General features: G+C 39.9%; 1 protein-coding gene across 3 annotated transcripts in view; it reads right to left on the reverse strand.

Moving 5' to 3' along the window:
• The window catches only part of SPECC1L (sperm antigen with calponin homology and coiled-coil domains 1 like), a 142,861-nt gene that overhangs the window by 59,914 nt on the left and 61,582 nt on the right, over positions 1–21,365 (reverse strand). For all 3 annotated transcript variants that reach the window (XM_086681977.1, XM_086681976.1, XM_086681978.1), the window contains 4 exons: positions 12,834–12,907; positions 11,522–11,697; positions 6,873–7,036; positions 2,732–2,823 (listed from right to left, as the gene is read on the reverse strand). In XM_086681977.1, the coding sequence (XP_086538103.1) occupies positions 2,732–2,823; positions 6,873–7,036; positions 11,522–11,697; positions 12,834–12,907 (506 nt within the window). The remainder of the gene's footprint in view (positions 1–2,731; positions 2,824–6,872; positions 7,037–11,521; positions 11,698–12,833; positions 12,908–21,365) is intronic.

A 21,365-nucleotide genomic window follows, 5' to 3' on the forward strand; every position in this document is an offset into this window, starting at 1 on the left:
GTTTGCTTAACAGCTCCCTGGTAATTCTATTTCCTGAAAATTGTTCATGCAGCCTTGTGAGAATTCACCCTGTGACTGGCATTTAAGCAAAGACTCACAGGGATGCCTCTGCAGAGTTCTAGACCCTTCCTCTGTGTAGCTCCCTTCTCCCAGGTCCTCTGCCCTGCAAATTCTAGCTCTCTCATTCTTCCTGAATGCTGATCTGGGTCTCTTCAGACCCAACTAGTTCCCGGTTCCCAGCTCTATCTGGATTCATTTCCCCTGTACCACCATCTGAAACCTCCCTACAGGACACGTGTGGACCCAAGCAGGACTTTTCTTAACTTGTTCTCATGGATCACAGTCTTGTACTGCCTGTTGTATGTGTCTGAATATAACTGCTTCCTATAATTTGTCCAGTGCTCAAGTTGCTTGGGGTGGCAGAGCAATCTGGCCGCCACTCCTGCACAGCTAGAAGAATTCCCACTCAGAGAGTTTTGGAAACTAACAATGCCAATCTTGGGCCTTATTCCATAGAGATTCTCATTCACTAGGATGAAGCCCAGGAATCTATGATTTTTATGCACAATTAGGTTTGAGAAGCACTGTGCTAACTATAAATAACCAAGGACTACAAAGCTACTAAATGGGACTTGTAATTATTAACTTTTTCAACTTACAGAGATCTTTTACCTCCTATCTTTACAAAGATTTACAAAGTCATGCTTTGCACATTAAATTTCAACTGACATATACCATTTAAAGAAACTTCACCTTATTTGAAGTTTATACTTTGCACCTTTATTTTGCTTTTATTTGTATCTTGAGGTCTTTAGAAAAAGTGTGATTAACAGAGAGCACATAAAGAGCATTAAATCTGGGCACCTTGCTGGCTCAGTCGGTTAAGCGTTCAACTTTGGCTCAGGTCATGATCTCGCAGTTTGTGAGTTTGAGCCCCACACTGGGCTGTGCTGATAGCTCGAAGCCTGGAGCCTGCTTCAGATTCTGTGTGTGTGTGTGTGTGTGTGTGTGTGTGTGTGTGTGCGCCCCTCCCCTGATCCCACTCTGTCTCTCTCTCTCTCTCAAAAATAAACATTAAAGGGGCGCCTGGGTGGCGCAGTCGGTTAAGCGTCCGACTTCAGCCAGGTCACGATCTCGCAGTCCGTGAGTTCGAGCCCCGCGTCGGGCTCTGGGCTGATGGCCCAGAGCCTGGAGCCTGTTTCCGATTCTGTGTCTCCCCCTCTCTCTGCCCCTCCCCCGTTCATGCTCTGTCTCTCTCTGTCCCAAAAATAAACATTGAAAAAAAATAAAAAATAAAAAAAAAATAAACATTAAAAAAAAAAAAGCATTACATCTATAGATGGGATATGGAATTCCCTTGCCTTCTTGTAAATTAAGAGCATAACACCTTCTATATACATGCAAATACAGAGCCACTAACTTGCAGCATTACAAATGCAGGAGTGCACTTTTACCCCAAACGTCACACAAGAAAAAGTTAAAAAAAAAAAAAAAGTATTCATTAGCAAAATACATGGCCAATAATAGTTAACACAGAACAAAAGTCTCCACTCACAAATAAAATGCTCCCAAACCCTATGGCCAAGGCTACCCTGTATCACAGGGTACTAGGTTGAAGGCCATTTTTTCTTTGGCTACTCTCACCTAAGTGGAAAAACTCCACCAGAGCCATTCTTTCCAAAAGTAGCTAACCAACAAGAGCACAGTGAGAGGGCCTCTTGGGCACTACAGAGCAATAGCCATCTGTCTTGCTTCTGGTCTGCATTTCCACAGTGGTTGAAGAGCAACTTTGGAGACTTGTCTATAATGGATTAGCAATGCCCTTGTGCTAGCAATACCCTTGTGATATAAAATGGTCCACAATGAACCACACTTTTCTGAATTCATGCCTTGTGCAGAACCCTCCCACTCTGAATCTGTGCTAGCTTTATGACTTGGCTGGACCAAAAGAATGGGACAGAAGTGACACTGTCCAAGTTCCAAGACTAGGTCTTAAGGGGCTTTGCTAACTTCCACATTCACCTTCATGGAGTTTGAGACACTGCACCATGAAAGAACCTGAGAGGAAAGACCACATGGAGAGAGTGACCCAGCCATCCCTGGTGACCCAGGCCCCAGACCACCCTACGGCTAAATGCAGCTGCAGAAGTGAGCCCACGCAAAACCAGCAAAGAACTGCCTGGTCAACACTGAAATGCGAAAAATAATACAACTTCTGTCTTAAACCACTAAGCTTTGAAGTGATTTGTTATATAGTAGAGACTCAGACATGCCAACTACAGCTTCTACTTAGAGAAATGGTCCCTGGAGCCACATGCTATTCGAATCCCAGTTCTATTACTTCTTCATTATATGATCCTCAGCAAGCTGCTTAACCTTTCTGGGCCTCAGTTTCTGTATGTGAAAACTAGGGGTAAGAACAGTACCAAATACTCAATAGAGCTGTTTTAAGGATTAAATGAATTCACATTATAAAGCATTTGGAACAGTGTAGAACACACAGCAATTACTCAACCCCTGTTAGCTACTGCTATTATTGGAGACTTTCAGAAGAGCAACACAATTGACCTTTACATAATTTATCTCAATGTAAGGATACTTACAACATTTCACAATTCCAAGTACATCCCTCATGAGGTTGTCACTGCCCCCCTAACGTAACTGTAAATGACTGTGAAGAGGACTTTCAAGTGCTGAGGTCCTCACAGCCTACATGGTCATGGACACTTACCTGCATAGGGGAGACAGCTGCTGCAGGAGGGGTTTTCATAGGACTTGGACTCAGAGGTGTTCGAGGAATTGCAGCTGCAGCAGGGTTTGGTACTACAAAAACAAACAAATACTGAGTGTATCACCGTACAGTGGACGCTTTCATAACTGGTCTCCCCTGAAAGGTTCCCAAATTATCCAATGCTCTGGCTCCCCTGGAAACCGTCCTGACATCTAACCTCCACAACACAGACACAATTGTGCCTAGCAGGTGGTGCTTCTCCTGACACTAGGTGGACTGCCTGTTCCTCAGAGTCCTTGCGTTGATTCTCAACCCTGGTTATGCCAGTCATTTCATCTTTGCCATTTAATTAACTTTTGTAGTTAAAGAGCTCCATAAGCCAATGAAATTCAAGTTCAAAAAACCCAAGAGGAGTATTTCCATAAAGGCATCAGGTGAGAAGCCTGACCCACAGTGGATGCACATTCAACGAAGGAACACTGGAAAACAAAAACGAGAAACAAAGGAACGCTGGGCTCCTATTCATCTTTTCTCATGTTCTCCTGTGGAGTTCATCACTTCACAAGTATTTTCTGGTCTGCATTTAATGCATGATGTGTAATTATTCACTCGCATGTCAGTCTCCCTCTCTAAACTAAACTCTTCAAAAGTAGGATTCATAATTTACTCACTTCTAGATACTTGGGCTTGGTACAAATTCTGGTAGAGGGTGCATAAAAATGGTTATTCATTTGAAGTTAAATTAAATACAAAACAGGACAAACCAATGAAATCAGACATATCACACAGTGAGAAAAGATGAAGAAGTAGATCACTGTAGATCACTGTGGACCTTTTAAGGCAGCCAAGCACTTATATTTAAATTGCTATTTCTTTTTAAGTTTATTTATGTTGAGAGAGAGAGAGAGAGAGAGAGAGAATATCCCAGGCAGGTTCTGCACTGTCAGCTCAGAGCCCGATGTGGGGGCTTGATCTCATGAACCATGAATGAGATCATGACCTGAGCCAAAATCAAGAGTTGGATGCTTAACCGACTTAGCCACCCAGGCGTCCCTTAAACGCTATTTTTAGATTCATTTTTTTTAAGGAGATAAAATTCACATAATAGAAAGTAATTTTAAAATGTATAGCTCAATGGTATTTAGTATATTTACAAGATTGTGTAACTATCATCACTTCTACCTAGTTATAAAACATCTTTATTACCCTAAAAGGAACCTCAGTATCTATTAAGCAATCACTTCCCATTGATCTCTACCTGAGCCTCTACCAACCGCCAAACTGCTTTCTGTCTCTATGGATTTACCTATTCTGCCTATTTCCTATAAATGGAATCTTACAACCTGAAGTCTTTTGTGTCTGGCTGCTTTCACTTAGCATGTTTTCCACATGGTAGTATGTATCAGTACTTCTTTTATTCCTCCTTATAGCTGAATAATATTCCATCAGATGGACACACCATATTCTGTTCATCCACTGATCGATTAATGGACATTTGGGTTGTTTCTACATTTTGGCTGTTGTGAAAAGTGCTGCCATGAACACTTGTGTACAACTACCTGAATACTTATGTTAACTTGTTTTGCACATATAATTAAGCAGTGGAACTGCTGAGTCACTTAGATATATTTTATTATAACATTGCTTTTTCTTTTTTTTTTTTTAATGTTTATTTATTTTTGAGAGAGAGGGGGGGGGTGGGGGAGGGCAGAGAGAAAGAGGGAGACACAGATTCTGAAACAGGCTCCAGGCTCTGAGCTGTCAACACAGAGCCCAACGCGGGGCTTGAACTCACGAACTGCAAGATCATGACCTGAGCCGAAGTCAGACGCTCAACCGATTGAGCCACCCAGGCGCCCGCCCCTATAATATTGTTTTTTCAAAAAGATCAGTATAGAAGCAGATTTATCATCTTTTTGCATTAGAGCTCGTTTCATCAATATTTTGAATAACTGCATGACTTTTAGTGTAGACATTCCGTTATTATTTCATTTTAGAAGAATAGATTTTTGTAAGTCTTTCTTTCATCTTAGTCCGTCATATTACCCAGAGGTAGCCACTAACAAGAGTTCCAAGTGCATCTTTCTGCACTTTTAGTGCAAAAATCTATGTATTTAAAAAACAAAATCACGCTATACAATACTAGTCTGCAACTTACTATAAAGTATTGCAGGCATATTTTAACATCAGTACTTCGAGATTGACCTCATCCTTATTAAAAAATGCACAGTATTCTATTGTACTAATGGGTCATAACTGACTTAATCCTTTAAATGGGCACATAAGCAATTTTCAGGTTTTCCATTTTTTCAAACAACGCTACATTGAAAACTTTGTGTGTATAGCTGTATCTATGTATCTTTATAAACTTGTTCCAGTATTATGTATGAGAACTTCAGAGTCTCTGAATATGGCATTTTAAATTGGAAGATACTGTCCTCCAAAACATCTGTACCAACAGTGTGTGTGAGTATACAAGTGACTTTTGCTCTGATTTTAAGTCAAAGAAAACTGATTTGTGTATAGTCATAGAACATAGATTATAGAAACTCTATTATTAGAGTGAATTAGAATAAAGCCTATCATGAAGTTTAAAGAATTTTTAGAAGAAAATATAAATTTTACGACACATTATATTTAGTTGGGTTTTTTTTTGAGATTTTACTTATTTTTTAAATGTCTACTTATTTTGAGAGAGACAGAGAGAGAGAGAGAGAAAGAGAGAGTACAAGCACATGTGAGTGAGTGGGAAAGGGGCAGAAAGAGGGAGAGAGAGAATTCCAAGCAGGTTCCATGCTCAGCACAGAGCCCAACATAGGGCTCAATCTCACCTCCTCAAAATCACAACCTGAGCAGATATCAGGAGTTGGACACTTAACTGACTAAGCCACCCAGAAGCCCTAAGATTTTAAGTAATCTCCACACTCAACGTGGCGCTCAAACTCACAATCCTGAGATCAAGAGTCACATGCTCTACTGACTAAGCCGGCCAGGTGTCCCCCATTTAGTTGTTTTTAAAAACTACATCCCTGGGGTGCGTGGGTGACTCAGTCAGTTAAGCATCCAACTCTTCATTTCAGCTCAGGTCATGCTCTCATGGTTTGTGAGATGGAGCTCCGCGTCAGGCTAAGGCTGACAGTGCAGAGCCTGCTTGGGATTTTCTTTCTCTCTCCTCCCTCTGCCCCTTCCCCTGCTTGTGCTCACTCTCTCTTTCAAAATAAATAAGCAAACATAAAAACTACATCTTTTTCCCTTTCCCAGAGCTGAGGATTAGAGAGATGAAAAGGAGGCAGGCATCTGAAGGTAGGAAGAATGAGCTTCTGGGTACAGAAGAGCCCATGTGACATGGAGCCTGACTTATTTCTGGACTGAAGTCCAGTGAGGCAGGAGTATAGAGAGCAGGGGAAGAGTGATCCAACTGAGGCAAGAGGAAGGCAGGGTCAGACCACGTAGGCATCTGGGGATCTGTATTTCATTCTAACTATAATAAAGCAGCTAAAGGAGTTTAAGCAAAAAAAAGATCTTTTTGTCATGAAATGAAATGGAGAGAACTGAAATTAGAAGATATGGTGGTTGGTACTAGCAGTTGATTGTGCTGCTAGAGATGGAGAGAAGTAGACAGAACAAAGATGTGTCTGCTAGAGGCTAGACCGACATATGGAGGTGAGAAAGAAAAAGGATTTAAGGAAGGAGGATTTCTGGCTTAATTAACTGGGTAGAACAGTGCTGCCACTTACAAGGGGAAAGACTGAAGCTCAAGGACAAGAGTGTGGTTTTGGACAGAAGATGTGTAGGAGATACCTGAGTGTCAATGTCAAGCAGGCCTTTGGATTTATAGACTTATAGGAATTTAGAGGAAGGGAAAGAGCTGAATTCATACATCCGGAAGATTTTAGGCACAGAGAAGACACTCAAAATCCCAAGACTATCTTAAGACCAGGCCTGAGACCAAGATGTCTGAAGTTGAACAGACCCTAAGTCTCCTGCTAAAGTCACCTGACTGTAAGACTAACTCATTAATACTACATGAAATTTGATGAGGCTTAGAGAGTAGGATGGTAAAGAAAATCAAACCAGGCCAGAGAATTGATGGTAAGTGAACAATGACTGCCTGCCCATGGCATAGGGTATAAGAAATTACCTTGCGATGCACTGTCGAAGGATTTGATGAGGGTTTTTACCGTTGGGGTTGGCTCAGAGGAAGTTGAGGACCTTCGACTCAGTCCCATCCCTTGCCTTAAGGCTGCCAAATCTCTCTCAACAGCATTCATGTAGTTGTACACCCGGCCTCGCTCTTCCTCTTGCCTGAAAACAATATTGAAATCAGGGAGTTTTTACACATATACTAGCAAATACACATTTTCCCCTCCCTACTGAAAAGCACTAAAAAGTATCAGTTTTTAAAAAGACATTATCAATAGAGCTGAGTAAATTACCTAGTCTAATATTCTCATTTGCTTGGTAAATTCCAGGAAATGACATTAAAATTTTTATATCAGGTTATACTAAATAGGTTAAGTAACCATCAGAATCCATTTTCATCTGAGTAAGTGTAAGGTGAGGACATCAGTAATCAATTAGCAGTAAAATGGGAAGTGGACTGGCCAAATATCTTGACTCAGAACTGGGGATTTCAAGGTTATGTCCAGCTTTGAAGAGTCTGGGAATTCACCAGTACACATGGATTATCTGTACTAGCAGGATCTAATATGCCATGCATAGACATGGAAATACAAAGAAATGAAATCAAAGCTCATATTCTTTAAAACAAACAAAATCTGCTACAGTCTCCAAATAGATTTCTACAAAGGAAAAAAAAAAAAAAAGCCTGGGCCCCATATTAGTAACATGAGTCTCTGAGATGCTCAGTGTGATGGATCATGAGTCACTGAAAAAAATCAATTACACTTTATTTCTGGCCAGCTCTAATTCACTGAGCTGACAAAAGTTTTCATCTGTAATGAGATTCAGTTGCAGAGTTTGTGCATGTCATAAAACTATCAAGTAAGATTATAGGTGGACAAAAACAAAGTCAGACCTTGGGAAATTTTGGTAGCCACTTAGCTCTTCTGACAGTTTTTCTCCTCCAGATGTACCACAGGGTCTCATGCTCAGAAGGTTTAACAAAGAATCTGTAACAGTGATTATCAAACTTTTTGGTCTTGGAGCCCCTTTTCACTCTTAAAAATTACTGAGGATCCCAAAGAGCTTTTCTTTATGTGGCTTATATCTATTGACATTTATCGTAATGGAAATTTAAACTAAGACATATTTAAAATATTTAACGAACTAAAAATAAAAATAAACCCAGGACTTATCAATATGACATATTTTCATGAAAAACAACTTTTTTCTAAAACGAAAAAAAAAAAAAAAAAAAAAAGGAAAAGGAAGAACAGCAGTGTTTTTATACTTCTCCATATCTCTTTGATAGCTGACTTAATAGAAGACTGCTAGGGGCACCTGCTAGGGGCACCTGGGTGGCTCAGTGAGTTAAACATCCAACTCTTGATTTTGGCTCAGGTCATGGTCTCAGTCTCACAGTCATGGGATTGAGCCCTGTGCTGGGTTCCGTGCTGGCAGTGTGGAGCCTGCTGGGATTCTCTCCTTCCCCCATCTCTGCCCTTCCCCACCTGCTTACGCACATGTTCTCTCTCTCAAAAAATAAACTTAAAACAAAATAGAAGACTGCTAGATTCTCATTTCTTCTCTATTCAGTCTATTGCAAAATAAAAAAGAACAAGCCTCACAGATAGTAGTAGCTGGAAAAGATTGTTTTAATGATATTAAAATAGATAACTATGGCTTTTTAGACAACTGAGACTTTTTCCTTGATACCATACCAAAATGTAGTAAGTGGTGGCTACTTAAAAGTTAGGTGCAATGTGGAATTTGAAACCATGTGAATAAACTTTTCCTATTCTGTCCATTAAAAATCTCCTAGCCTAATGTGGAGAAAGAGGAACCTTTTGCATTGCTGGTGGGAATGCAAACTGGCGCAGCCACTCTGGAAAACAGTATGAAGGTTCCTCAAAAAATTAAAAATAGAATTACCCTACGACCCAGCAATTGTACTACTAGGTATTTATCCAAAGGACACAGGTGCACCCCAATGTTTATAGCAGCACTATCGACAACAGCCAAAGTATGGAAAAAGCCCAAATGTCCATTGACAGATGAATGGATAAACAATGGATATATATGTGTGTGTGTGTGTGTGTGTACACAACATATATATACATGTGTATATATATACACACATATATACATACATACATACATACATACATACATACATGGAGTATTACTTGGCGATCAAAAAGAATGAAATCTTGCTATTTGCAACAATGTGGATGGAACTAGAGTGTATCATGCTAAGAGAAATTTGCTAGTCAGAGAAAGACAAATACCGTATGACTTCACTCATATGTGGAATTTAAGATACAAAACAGATGAACATAAGGGAAGGGAAGCAAAAATAATATAAAAACAGGGAGGGGGGACAAAACATAAGAGACTCTTAAATATAGAGAACAAACTGAGGGTTGCTGGGGGGTTGTGGGTGGTGGGATGGACTAAATGGGCAAGGGGCTTTAAGGAGGATACTTGTTGGGATGAGCACTGGGTGTTATATGTAGGGGATGAATCCCTGGATTCTACTCCTGAAATCATTATTGCACTATATTTTAACTAACTTGGATGTAAATTGAAAAATAATAAATATAAATAAAAATTTAAAAAAATAAAAATCTCCTAGTCTACCTGACATTTTAAATAGATTTTTACCCATATGTGACTGTGTAAGATCATGCATTGGTCATACTCAGTGTTCACTGAGGTACCTGAATTTTCCAAATGTTGACATCTGTCATCATAGGATTTATTTTTTAAAAGTCACATTTGTTTATATCCCCAGTGATCTCATCAGGAAACTCTTTAAATATGGGAAGCTGACAAGCTTGCGACGGTGGATACAAGTTTCCCCAAATCCTAACATTCACTTGAAAGCCCACATTTTAGCACTGGCAACAAATATGACCAGCTGTTTTCCTTGAAATGACATGGACAATCTCTCTTAATTCGTCTTCAAGAAATATCCACCAAATCGGAATACCCATAGTTTGCCAGTCAGAAAAAAACTCAAATTAAAACAATCACAGACGGGGCGCCTGGGTGGCGCAGTTGGTTAAGCGTCCGACTTCAGCCAGGTCACGATCTCGCGGTCCGGGAGTTCGAGCCCCGCGTCAGGCTCTGGGCTGATGGCTCAGAGCCTGGAGCCTGTTTCCGATTCTGTGTCTCCCTCTCTCTCTGCCCCTCCCCCGTTCATGCTCTGTCTCTCTCTGTCCCAAATAAATAAATAAATAAATGTTAAAAAAAAAAAAACAAACAAAAAAAAACAATCACAGAAAGCTTTCCTGGAGACAATCTTGTACTTGGGTATATAGCAGACAGAGTGCCAAGTGCTTTATGTATACTTCCCATTCATCACATGGAATGTTACAAAGAATATACTCAAGGACCAAAAGTTAGTAAAATTATTACATCAAAGACATCTTCAGGACGCAATGGAATGATTCTATAAGAAAAGAATTTCAGTTACTCGGGTTAGCTTTAGAATGAAACATTTCTGCTACACCATTCATTTAATAGTACACAGAAAAAAGGTAAAGTAATAGGAGTTTTACACCAATAGAGAAACAATGCTCTTCCACCTCATTCTACGTTCTGCTTAAGGAAGCCAAAGAAAAATGGTTTAGTAATACTTTTCTCTGGGTCATACACTAGAGCTAGGCAACAATAAGACAAGATAGCTTTTCAATGATATCCTGTTAAATATTTTTCTATATTTTTTCCTCTGTCTACTTAAGTAATGCATAATCAAATTCTTTTTTTTTTTCTTTCAGTAAACTCTATGCTCAAAGTAGGGTTCAAACTCACGACCCTGAGATCAAGAATCACATGCTCTACTGATTCAGCCAGCCATTATCAAAATCTTAGTAATATCCTCAAACATAAAAACTACTGCCCCCCTCCTCCACTCATTAGATGGAGTTTCACTGAGGAACTCAGAGCATATCACAAATGTCATCTCATCTAATACTTTACATGGGTTTCCAATGACCTCTATGTTAGGTGGGAAAAAACACTACTATAGAGATCTAGATGGTTATAAACATTACAACAAGTGAAAACTCCTCAAGCTGAGTGATGGAGAGAAACTCATTTTGCATTCTTTATTTGGATCTCTAACAATATTAAAGTATACTCATCATTGCCCTGAGCACTGTATAGACAGATCTCCTTTAAACCTTACAGCAATACTGTAAAGCAGGCAGTACTGTCTCCATTTTAAAGATGAGCAAACTGAGGCTTGGGGAAGTTAAGTGACCTGACCAAGAACACACAGCCAGTAAGTGGCAGAACTGGACAGAAGCCAAGCCTGTCTGCTTCCAGAGTATACATCCTTAATCAGAGGCTATTAATCTAAAGAAAAGTAACAGTACTGGAGTGTGTGGATACAGGAAAGGAGAGACCATAAGGTACCATTCTGGCCCCTTCAGAGTTATTGATTACAGACACTGCCAACAGCTCTGAAAGATCCATATAGGCTGTGCTATTTTACAGGTGTCATAAAACGAGGCCAGGAAAGCTGAGTAACTCCTACTAGCATCCATACTCAGTCACACTAGTGTCAACCCCCACATTCTTTCCGTAATACCACATCACAAAATTGGGATTTAAGTGTTCTCTATTAAAACATAAGCGCACAATTGGCTTCTTAAAACATACTTGCGTGACTTTATTTCCTCCAATTCTTTTGTGAGTTTCTCATTTTTTTCTTGAGCCTCATGTAACCGGCGCTTCAGATCACCAATCTCCTCTTGGGCTTCAGATTTAATGTCATTTGCAATGACCACAGCAGTCTGGAGATCAGCTTGAAACTGCCGCCATTCTGCAGATTCTTCCTACATTAAAAAACTAAATTTTTATTTCCAAAAGAAAGTAATAAAAACTTATAAAAACAATAAAATGTATTTATGATTCAGACTGTAATGCACTGTCCTAAATGATGATTAATTTCTTTTAAATCCCAGAGAATTGCTATTACCATTTCTAACAGGCAACAGGTAATACAATTAATAGTAGTAAACTTATTCTTAATGAGGAAAAGGTTTTCTAGTTGATCTGTCTGCTAAGGCATCAAGCACGAGTGCTCAATCAGTATGAATGACAATAATGTCAAGCCTCCCTTCCTTATGCAAGTTTCTAAGTCTTATGAAAATAAACACATTATTTAAAATTTATATAGCATTTTTACCTCTGAAAAGCTGAAGAAGGTAGATAAATGGTATGTGAACCATACTGAAAGATTTTACATGAAAAACTATAAATATCCTGACATCAAAAACTAACAGGAAAAAAAATCAAAAGTAAAGGAAAAGGAAGAGGAAGCCAGAAGAAAAACACAAAACTCAAACTAGGCAGTCAAAATCATACAAAAAGAGGAGCTAAGGAACTGTATGATCTGCTGCTTCCCACAGTCATGGAGGATGCGGGTGTGGCTGGGTGGGCAACCTGCCCCGCCCCAGGGCGTCTCCTCCACCAGAGCCACAGCTGTCCACTCCCAGGCCCAGCATCCATCACCCCAAAGCAATTTCTGACACCATGAATATAGCCTAAGTAACTGAGGCAGGACCCAAACTATGAGATGAGCTTCCCCAATCTGCATCAGAGTGGCACTGCTATTGGCAAGCTGATCAAATCCACAGAAGACAGAAAACCCAAATGGAAACAGCTTGGCTTGGGACACTTTCTAATCAAGAGCTTATAAACTTTCTTTCCAAAATATAACACTTGCTTTCTAAATCCATCTTTTAAAAATTACCACTCATAAATTACTAGTAGATTCTTCTACCCAGAATCTAGCACTGATCCCAACTTGAAATGATGCCATTTACTTTCTGCCCAAAGCCCAGTGGGATCAGTATTTTAACCGTATCTGAAGCTTAAGATGAATGCTAACACAGTCACAGGCTACATGGCACTCAACTTTCAGAAACCTAGGTTTTCTAATGAGATAATACATGAAGATTTATCCTACCCGAAGTCTCCTGTGGAGTGTCTTGATTTCTCTTTCCATGTCATGTTTTTGGTCCTGGAGTTTTTTAACTGTATCTGAAAAGAGCACAGAAGTTTAAATATTTATTCTTAAAGCTGTGTTCAAAAGGAATAATATAAAGGGAGGAGGAATTTAAATATAACATTAAAAAAAAAGGTCATCCTGCCCAAAGACTTTATTTTTAATACAAAACTTTAAAAGAAAAAAAGAATGTTCAATCCAAGTATTAACCAATATTACTTTCTATGGAAAATACCAAATTTAAATCACAATTTCTGGATTGCTTCCTTCCTCAGTGTCTAAATTCTGAAACAAAAAGTTAAGTAAAATCAATTGTTAGAAACACGCACATTGTTGGCTCATAACCAATCAAAATAACACTGACTACTATTAAAGTGTGAATTTCGGGGCGCCTGGGTGGCGCAGTCGGTTAAGCGTCCGACTTCAGCCAGGTCACGATCTTGCGGTCCGTGAGTTTGAGCCCCGCGTCGGGCTCTGGGCTGATGGCTCAGAGCCTGAAGCCTGTTTCCGATTCTGTGTTTCCCTCTCTCTCTGCCCCTCCCCCGTTCATGCTCTGTCTCTCTCTGTCCCAAAAATAAATAAACGTTGAAAAAAAAATTAAAAAAAAAATAAAGTGTGAATTTTTAATCAAAAGGGTTATTAAACTAAACTCTTTATGAAAGATAACTTACTTTACACACTGGAAGAAATTCTAAGAAAGTGGTGAATTAGAAAAATGTTTACAGATTTACTAATTATCTATATAATACCCTGGAGAGCTGCTATTTACATGAATTCTATGGAAAGTCTTTTTATAAAATAAGTGGTATATTCATAAAGTAAATTAATACTCCTCAAATTAGTTCTTGCATAATATAAATTTTCTTCATATAATTCCACATTCACTGTAAACATTTAATTAGTACCGCTAATATGCAAAGTACCATTCTAGATACAGTGGGTATGCAAATGTGAAGGCACAGTCAAGACTGGTGCCCCTGGAACGAGAAATTTATGGGAAGTCACATTCTATTTGGAGGTTCTGCTCAAAAACCCATGCTTAAGAGGAAATGTCTTAGGAGGTGCCACACTGGTAAATGCCACCAAGTAAGTCTATCACAGTTGGTTACTTTGATAGCTCAGCACTTTCTCTTGGCTTAAGCACCAGAAAAGGCACTGGTATCTAGAGACAAATATTCTAACTTTACCAGTTGTCCCCCACTGCAGGAGAATCCTATCCTTTCTGTGTTCCAACTGTTTGACTGTTAGTGCCAACACTATTAAATTTCTTTACACATCTGACTTGACCACTAGACTGGAAACACTTCAAAGTCAGAAGCTATGTGGTAACTTCACAGTCCCAACACCTGGCACATGGTAGAACTGTAAACGGAATAAATGTCGAAACATGCAAGCTAATGGAAAGAGAAACAGAAAGCAATACTAAAATCATAACCTATGGAGTTTTAAAAAATACTCCACTGACAGGACTGAACTTTCTTTTTTAATTTTTTTATTTTATTTTAGAGAGAAAGGGTGCATAAGCAGAGGAGAGGGACAGAGGGGGGGGAGAGGGAGAGGGAGAGGGAGAGGGAGAGGGAGAGGGAGAGGGAGAGGGAGAGAGGGAGAGAGAGAGAGAGAGAGAGAGAGAGAGAGAGAGAGAGAGAGAGAATGAATCTTAAGAGGTCTCCTTGCTCAGCACAGAGCCCGATGGAGAGCTTGATCCCATGACCCAGGAAACCATGATCTGAACTGAAATCAAGAGTCAGATCCTCAATTAACTGAGCCACCCAGGCGCCCCTGAACTCTTTATTATCAGGGACATCATCACTATAGACATTGGTGTTTTTGGTAAAAATTCTCTCCTATTCATTACACTTTGTAGTAGGAACCTAGGCATAGTGAACACCTGCATGCAGTGTCACATGTAATCAAAAAATCTTTCTTAAGGGGCACCTGGCTGGCTCAGTCAGTAGAGCATGCGACTCTTGATCTCAGGGTTGTAGGTTCAAGCCCCACATTGGGTGTAGAGATTACTCAAAATTAAAATCTTAAATTTTTTTTTTCAACGTTTATTTATTTTTGGGACAGAGAGAGACAGAGCATGAACGGGGGAGGGGCAGAGAGAGAGGGAGACACAGAATCAGAAACAGGCTCCAGGCTCTGAGCCATCAGCCCAGAGCCTGACGCGGGGCTCGAACTCCCGGACCGCGAGATCGTGACCTGGCTGAAGTCGGACGCTTAACCGACTGCGCCACCCAGGCACCCCTCAAAATTAAAATCTTAAAAAAAAATCTCGGAGTGCCTCGGTGGCTCAGTCAGTTAAGTGTCCAACTCTTGGTTTTGGCTCAGGTCATGATCTTGTAGTTCATGGGTTCGAGCCCCCACGCAGGTTCCCCATTGTCAGCACACAGCCTGCTTGGGATTATCTCCCTCTCCCTCTCTCTGCCCCTCCCCCACTCGTGCATGCTCTCTCTCTAAATAAATAAACTCAAAAAAAAAAAACCAAGAGAATAAAAAAATCTATCAATCAATTAATCAATCTTGGGGCACTTGGTCGGCTCAGCCAGTTAAAGTATGTGACTTCTGATCTCAAAGTTGTAGGTTCAAGCCCCATGCTGGGTGTAAAATCTTAGAAAAAAAACTTCCTTAAGCTAACAAATTATTAGCCTTTTTTTTTTTTAACGTTTATTTATTTTTATTTTCATTTTTTTTTTAATTTTTTTTTTCAATGTTTATTTATTTTTGGGACAGAGAGAGACAGAGCATGAATGGGGGAGGGGCAGAGAGAGAGGGAGACACAGAATCGGAAGCAGGCTCCAGGCTCTGAGCCATCAGCCCAGAGCCCGACGCGGGGCTCGAACTCACGGACCGCGAGATTGTGACCTGGCTGAAGTCGGACGCTTAACCGACTGCGCCACCCAGGCGCCCATTTATTTTTGAGAGTAAGTGTGTGCGCAGGCAGGGACAGAGAGTGGGGGAGGAGCAGAAAGAGAGGGGGACAAAGGATCTGAAGTGAGTTCCCATGCTGACAGCAGCAATCCTGATGAGGGGCTTGAACTCACAAGCCCACAAGATCATGACCGGAGCCAAAGTTGGACATTCAACCAACTGAGCCACCCAGGTGCCCCACAAATTATTAGTTTTTAATCAACACACAAAAGTAGGGGTGTGCTGATGATGTCTTTTCTTAGACTGCTTATCTTCCCCTCCCAGTTCCATCAGAAACCTGCTCTGTTGTAACCTGTGTGACATGATACCTTTAATTCAGCATTGATACATTTGTGTTCAGATATTTTTAAATGACATGAATTCACTTCAGTAACAACATAAAAGCCTAGAATATTTATAACAATTATATGTGTAATATTATAAATATATAATGATGATAAATTTTCTAAAGCTAGAAAAAAAAAATAAATGAGTAAAACATGGGGGGGAAAACTGGCCAATTTTGGTAGCCAGTAGTTAACTCCCTCCCATTCATCGCCACAAAATTCTTCAACCAATTTCGGGCCTTTGAAATAAAAACTGTTCAAAATTTACATCAATTCAACAAATACCTCATAAGTACGTACTTTGTGCCAGGCTTTTTTCTAGATGCTTAAGATACAAGGGAAAGGGAAAAAAGATATAGTCCTTACCCTCCTAGGGACAGAAAAGAGGATGTTTTTATAATGAAAAGGATTAAACTTTAAAAGTCTGTCTCTGTATAAGCTGCCTCAGACCTCATTTAACCTGGAAACAGGGTCAAAAGGGCTATTCAATTTGGTTAAGGGCAAAGTGGACACCGATGAGTGAGTCCAATACCCTGATCCATATCTCCAGAAGCAAGGATAACTCTGGAACCAGCATGGGACCTCAGCTCCCTATTACCTATATGTAGACAAATTCAAGGTCTTGGTGATATAATCAGACACAGATAAGGACAGAAACTGAAATATTTCTAGTGTTGAAAACACTAGGAGTTATATTTTTCATTTACACTATATTTAAATGCAAAACATAATTAAAATAGGCAAGCGAACAAAAAAATGTGAATTTCTCCTCCTCTGCTAAAAACCATTTTCTTTTTCTTCTGGTCACAAAGGACATATATACCTATCTTTATATATAATTCACACAAGACAAATGACAGCAAATCTTAGTATTGTTCAATTTAACATCTGGTGTGTCTTTGTTCTCAAGTGACATGTGAAGCCACCTGGCCATCTTAGACTGATCATAAAACCTCAAATTTCATTCATTTATTTTGTTCTTATCCTTCTCTCTTTACCCGCCACATAATCACTACTCTTAAAAGGACATTCTTACACATTCAGCACTATGTATTTATTATCGTCGTGTCTTATTAATGCTTTTATTTAACGTTTATTTATTTTTGGGACAGAGAGAGACAGAGCATGAACGGGGGAGGGGCAGAGAGAGAGGGAGACACAGAATCGGAAACAGGCTCCAGGCTCTGAGCCATCAGCCCAGAGCCTGACGCGGGGCTCGAACTCACGGACCGTGAGATCGTGACCTGGCTGAAGTCGGACGCTTAACCGACTGCGCCACCCAGGCGCCCCTATTAATGCTTTTAAATAGAAAGGAAGCTGGCAGCCAATGGAGATATTTAGGCAGAATGAAGTACACTACAAGTGTCTCTAGGGAATTTGATTTAAACTTCATGAATCAACTATATTTTCACTTTGTAACATAAAGTATTAAAAATGACAACAGGCTTTTCCTCCTTGGAAACAGAGGAATGTGTACTTATGCTCTTGTTTGGAAGACTATCTTAGCAAAATTGCCATCTGGCCCAATTAATGGTTACACGAAAGGATACTGTTAGTCTTCAACTCTGGGGCTTGTAAAAGCAGTTTCCTTCCTCTTCCAAGTTCTTCTACAATGAGGGACACTGCCATCTACTGTCTTCAACTCAAAAGCAACATTAAATTCTACCAAAGAACAGAAGTACTACTATGATCTCATTTTTAATTACAAGTTACAACTCAATTTTACAATGTTATTTTTATTCTAGAAATCAAGTAAATTGCTATTCTCACTGTAATTAGACCAACTTTGCTCTGAACAATTCTGGGCACTGCTCTGCCCATTTAATAATGGGGTTCATAATCTTTTCACCACCAAGAACTCTCACCTCTGACAAACAAGGAACAATCAACCAGGCCTTCGTTCTGGCTCCAGTTATATACCCATCACGCATGCTGATGTTACTGGGCAACTACCATGGGCACAGGCTCAACCTGTGACTCCTGGGGGTAGAAAATAATGAAAGTTCACAAGCAAACTTTCCTGCCCTCCAAATCCATGAAACTCCTCAGAATACTGATATCCCAGTACCATCAGACCCTTACATCCTATCAAGCACCTCCACCTAACATCAGGGGCAATTACTAGAGGAAGAGAAATGGCAAGAGTAAAATACCAGTTAAAATACTATGCCTTAGGGGCAGAGGGGAGAGGCAGGCACCTTTTATCCCCAGGCCACACCTTTATCCCCAAACCACAATTCCTGATGCTTTGAAAGAGGACACAGATGAGTTTCAAATAAACCATTTACTACTATATATTTTTTTATTTTTTATTCATTTTTATCACCCCTTCCCCCCAAAAAAGTAGATACAACCTTTTCCCTTCGACTCTAAAGGGAATGCATGCTCACAATAAACAGTCTGGAAAACAGAAAAGCGTTGTAAAAATAAAATTACTCATTATTTGCATTTGGCATATACCCTTACAGACTTCATACGTGTGTGAACTTTTTTCTTAAAAGTGAGATAATACTAATTATACTTCTTCATAAGCCTTTCTACTTAGCAGTAGATAGATAATGGACAACTATCAATCAATTCAGATCTACAGCACTATCTGATGGCTGTTAGTATTCCATCAGTTGGACATATGTTTTAGTAATCTCCTATTGACAAACAGAATGGTTCCACAATTTTTGTCATAAACACGATGAGTATCTTTACACAATTGTTCAGATATTTCTTGCAGACACATTTCTAGAACTGTAAGAAGTAATGAAGGACAACTCAGAACTATTGACAGGATCCAAGTCAATCCGTTAGAAGGATCCAGCTCAAGAATGCAGAAAATTTTTTTGAGAAGTCACCAAGTTATAAAATTTATTGTATAGAATACACTGTATCAGTATTTCTTAAGGAAATCATCATGACTGGTCACCATTTCAATGTAATGCTGTATTTAAAACTTGTATGTTTTTTAATTACAGAAATAATACACACAGCTCATATTCTACTGTCCCATTATCTGCTTTATTCCATCTATGGCTGCACACATAGACCTGTCTAATTTATCCTCACTGATGAAACGGCAGCCAGTGGGGATGCACTGTGCTCACAGGTTATTAACTAGATCTCAACTTCCAAGTTTTTGTGGTAACCAGTAATTCTGCAACATACATATCTAAGCTTATATTTGCAAACTAGTAAGAATGTTTCTAAACATTGTTGCTAAAATACTGTTGTACTTTAAATTCTGATCAATACCCTGAAAAGGCTGCAGCAATCTATACTCCTTCAGACAATACACAAGAGGTCCTTTTCTCCTCTCCTACACACTATCAACTTTTTTTACTTTTCACACCTGCCAAGTGAAAACTGGCATCTTGTTTTAGAGTTTATTAGTGAAGCCAAGCATCTTTTCGCACCTTTTCTGCCTTACCTATTCATACACTCTTTTTGGCTAATGGATTATCCTAATGTCATTGATATATGTCAATATATATATATTGATACATATAAGACTCTCCTTATATATTTTATATGTGCTACAAATATTTCTCTCAAAGTCCTTTATTTATGGTACTTTTATTTTGCTGAACTGAAAATTCCAGTAATACATAATCAAATAGGAAACTTTCCTTTATGGCTTCCCACTAGTGTTGAAAAAGGCTTTCCCATCAAGAATTACACAACTCTCCTCCATTTCCTTCTGCTACTTCTCTAATCTCAAGCCACGTTTACTCACCATAGTCAATAGTGTTCCATGTAAAAGCGCAAAACCTGTGTTGCTAGATGTCAGGCCCTAGCCCCCAATCTCAGGAACTACAGAGGGCAGGAAAGGAGCTATACATAAATGCAAGCACACAGCAAGCATTACTACACAAATACAAAGTGGTCAAAAAAGTCACTGTAACTGATGGGCACATCACTTGAGCCATACCTGAGATCTCGTTCATGCCACTACCCTCAACACCACTCAGCTTTGGTTTGCTGGACTAGCAGTGAAGTCATTAACTTAATTTATTCAGGCTCAGTTGAGTTGCTTCTTTCTGCTGTTTCTCTTTTTTTTTTTTTATTTTTAAAAAAATTTTTTTTTCAACGTTTATTTATTTTTGGGACAGAGAGAGACAGAGCATGAATGGGCGAGGGGCAGAGAGAGAGGGAGACACAGAATCGGAAACAGGCTCCAGGCTCTGAGCCATCAGCCCAGAGCCCGATGCGGGGCTCGAACTCACGGACCGCGAGATCGTGACCTGGTTGAAGTCAGACGCTTAACCGACTGCGCCACCCAGGCGCCCCTCTGCTGTTTCTCTTTTAAGAAACTAAATGTCCAGTAAGTCCTGGTTGGCCTTTCTTACAAAGGACTAGGATAATTAATATCAGTGACTTCCACACGTCTCTCAATAATTGTAGAAGTCACTGTTCTAACTACAGGCCTCTCTCAACGCGATGACTGGATTAAGGCTCCATTGATGATATATGCCTACAGGGGGCCCTCTTCTGGAGGCAGAAGTGGGTGGCTTCAACCAAGGAAACAGGTGTGTGTGTGTGTGTGTGTGTGTGTGTGTGTGTGTGTGTGTGGTTGTGTGTGTGTCCCCATTTCACTGCTGGGCCAAATTGCCTCTCCCTATGTGTGGTCTTCATTTCAAGACAACATGGCAGCCTGCTGTTACTTCAGGCAGGGCTTTACTTCTCTTTCTGATACCGAAGTTATGGCAGGAGCCCCTGGCACCATGTTCCCCACCTTATTTAGAAAAAGAATTCGAGGAGCGCCTAGGTGGCTCAATCAGTTGAGCATGTGAAACATGACTTCGGCTCAGGTCATGATTCCAGGATTGTGGGATCAAGCCATGCGCCAGGCTCTGTGCTAAGCGTGGAGCCTGCTTAAGATTCTCTCTCCCTTTGCCCTTCCCAACTCAAGCTCTCTCTCGTAATAAATAAATAAATAATAAATAAATAAATAAATAAATAAATAAATAAATAAATAAATAAATAAATTTGAGCCTGGGGCAAACACCACAGCCAGCACTCTACAATGGAGAGGGTGGTACAAATGCTGACAATCTTTTATACCACAGCCTGAAACTGCTGCTCGTCCCAGACCCTATGACCCCTGAGGAAGAGGTTTTAGTACCCCACCCCCAAAGTTTGGCTGGGAACATCAATACTCAGAGTTTCAGTGTTCTCCTGGACTGTAGGTTTGTTGTTTTTTTTTTTTTTTTTTCCTGTTCTGTTTGATTTCTCCATAACTCCAATT

Source organism: Puma concolor, chromosome D3 (genome assembly GCF_028749965.1).
Source record: "Puma concolor isolate L17-30 chromosome D3, mPumCon1.1.hap2, whole genome shotgun sequence".
Taxonomy (NCBI): Eukaryota; Metazoa; Chordata; class Mammalia; order Carnivora; family Felidae; genus Puma; species Puma concolor.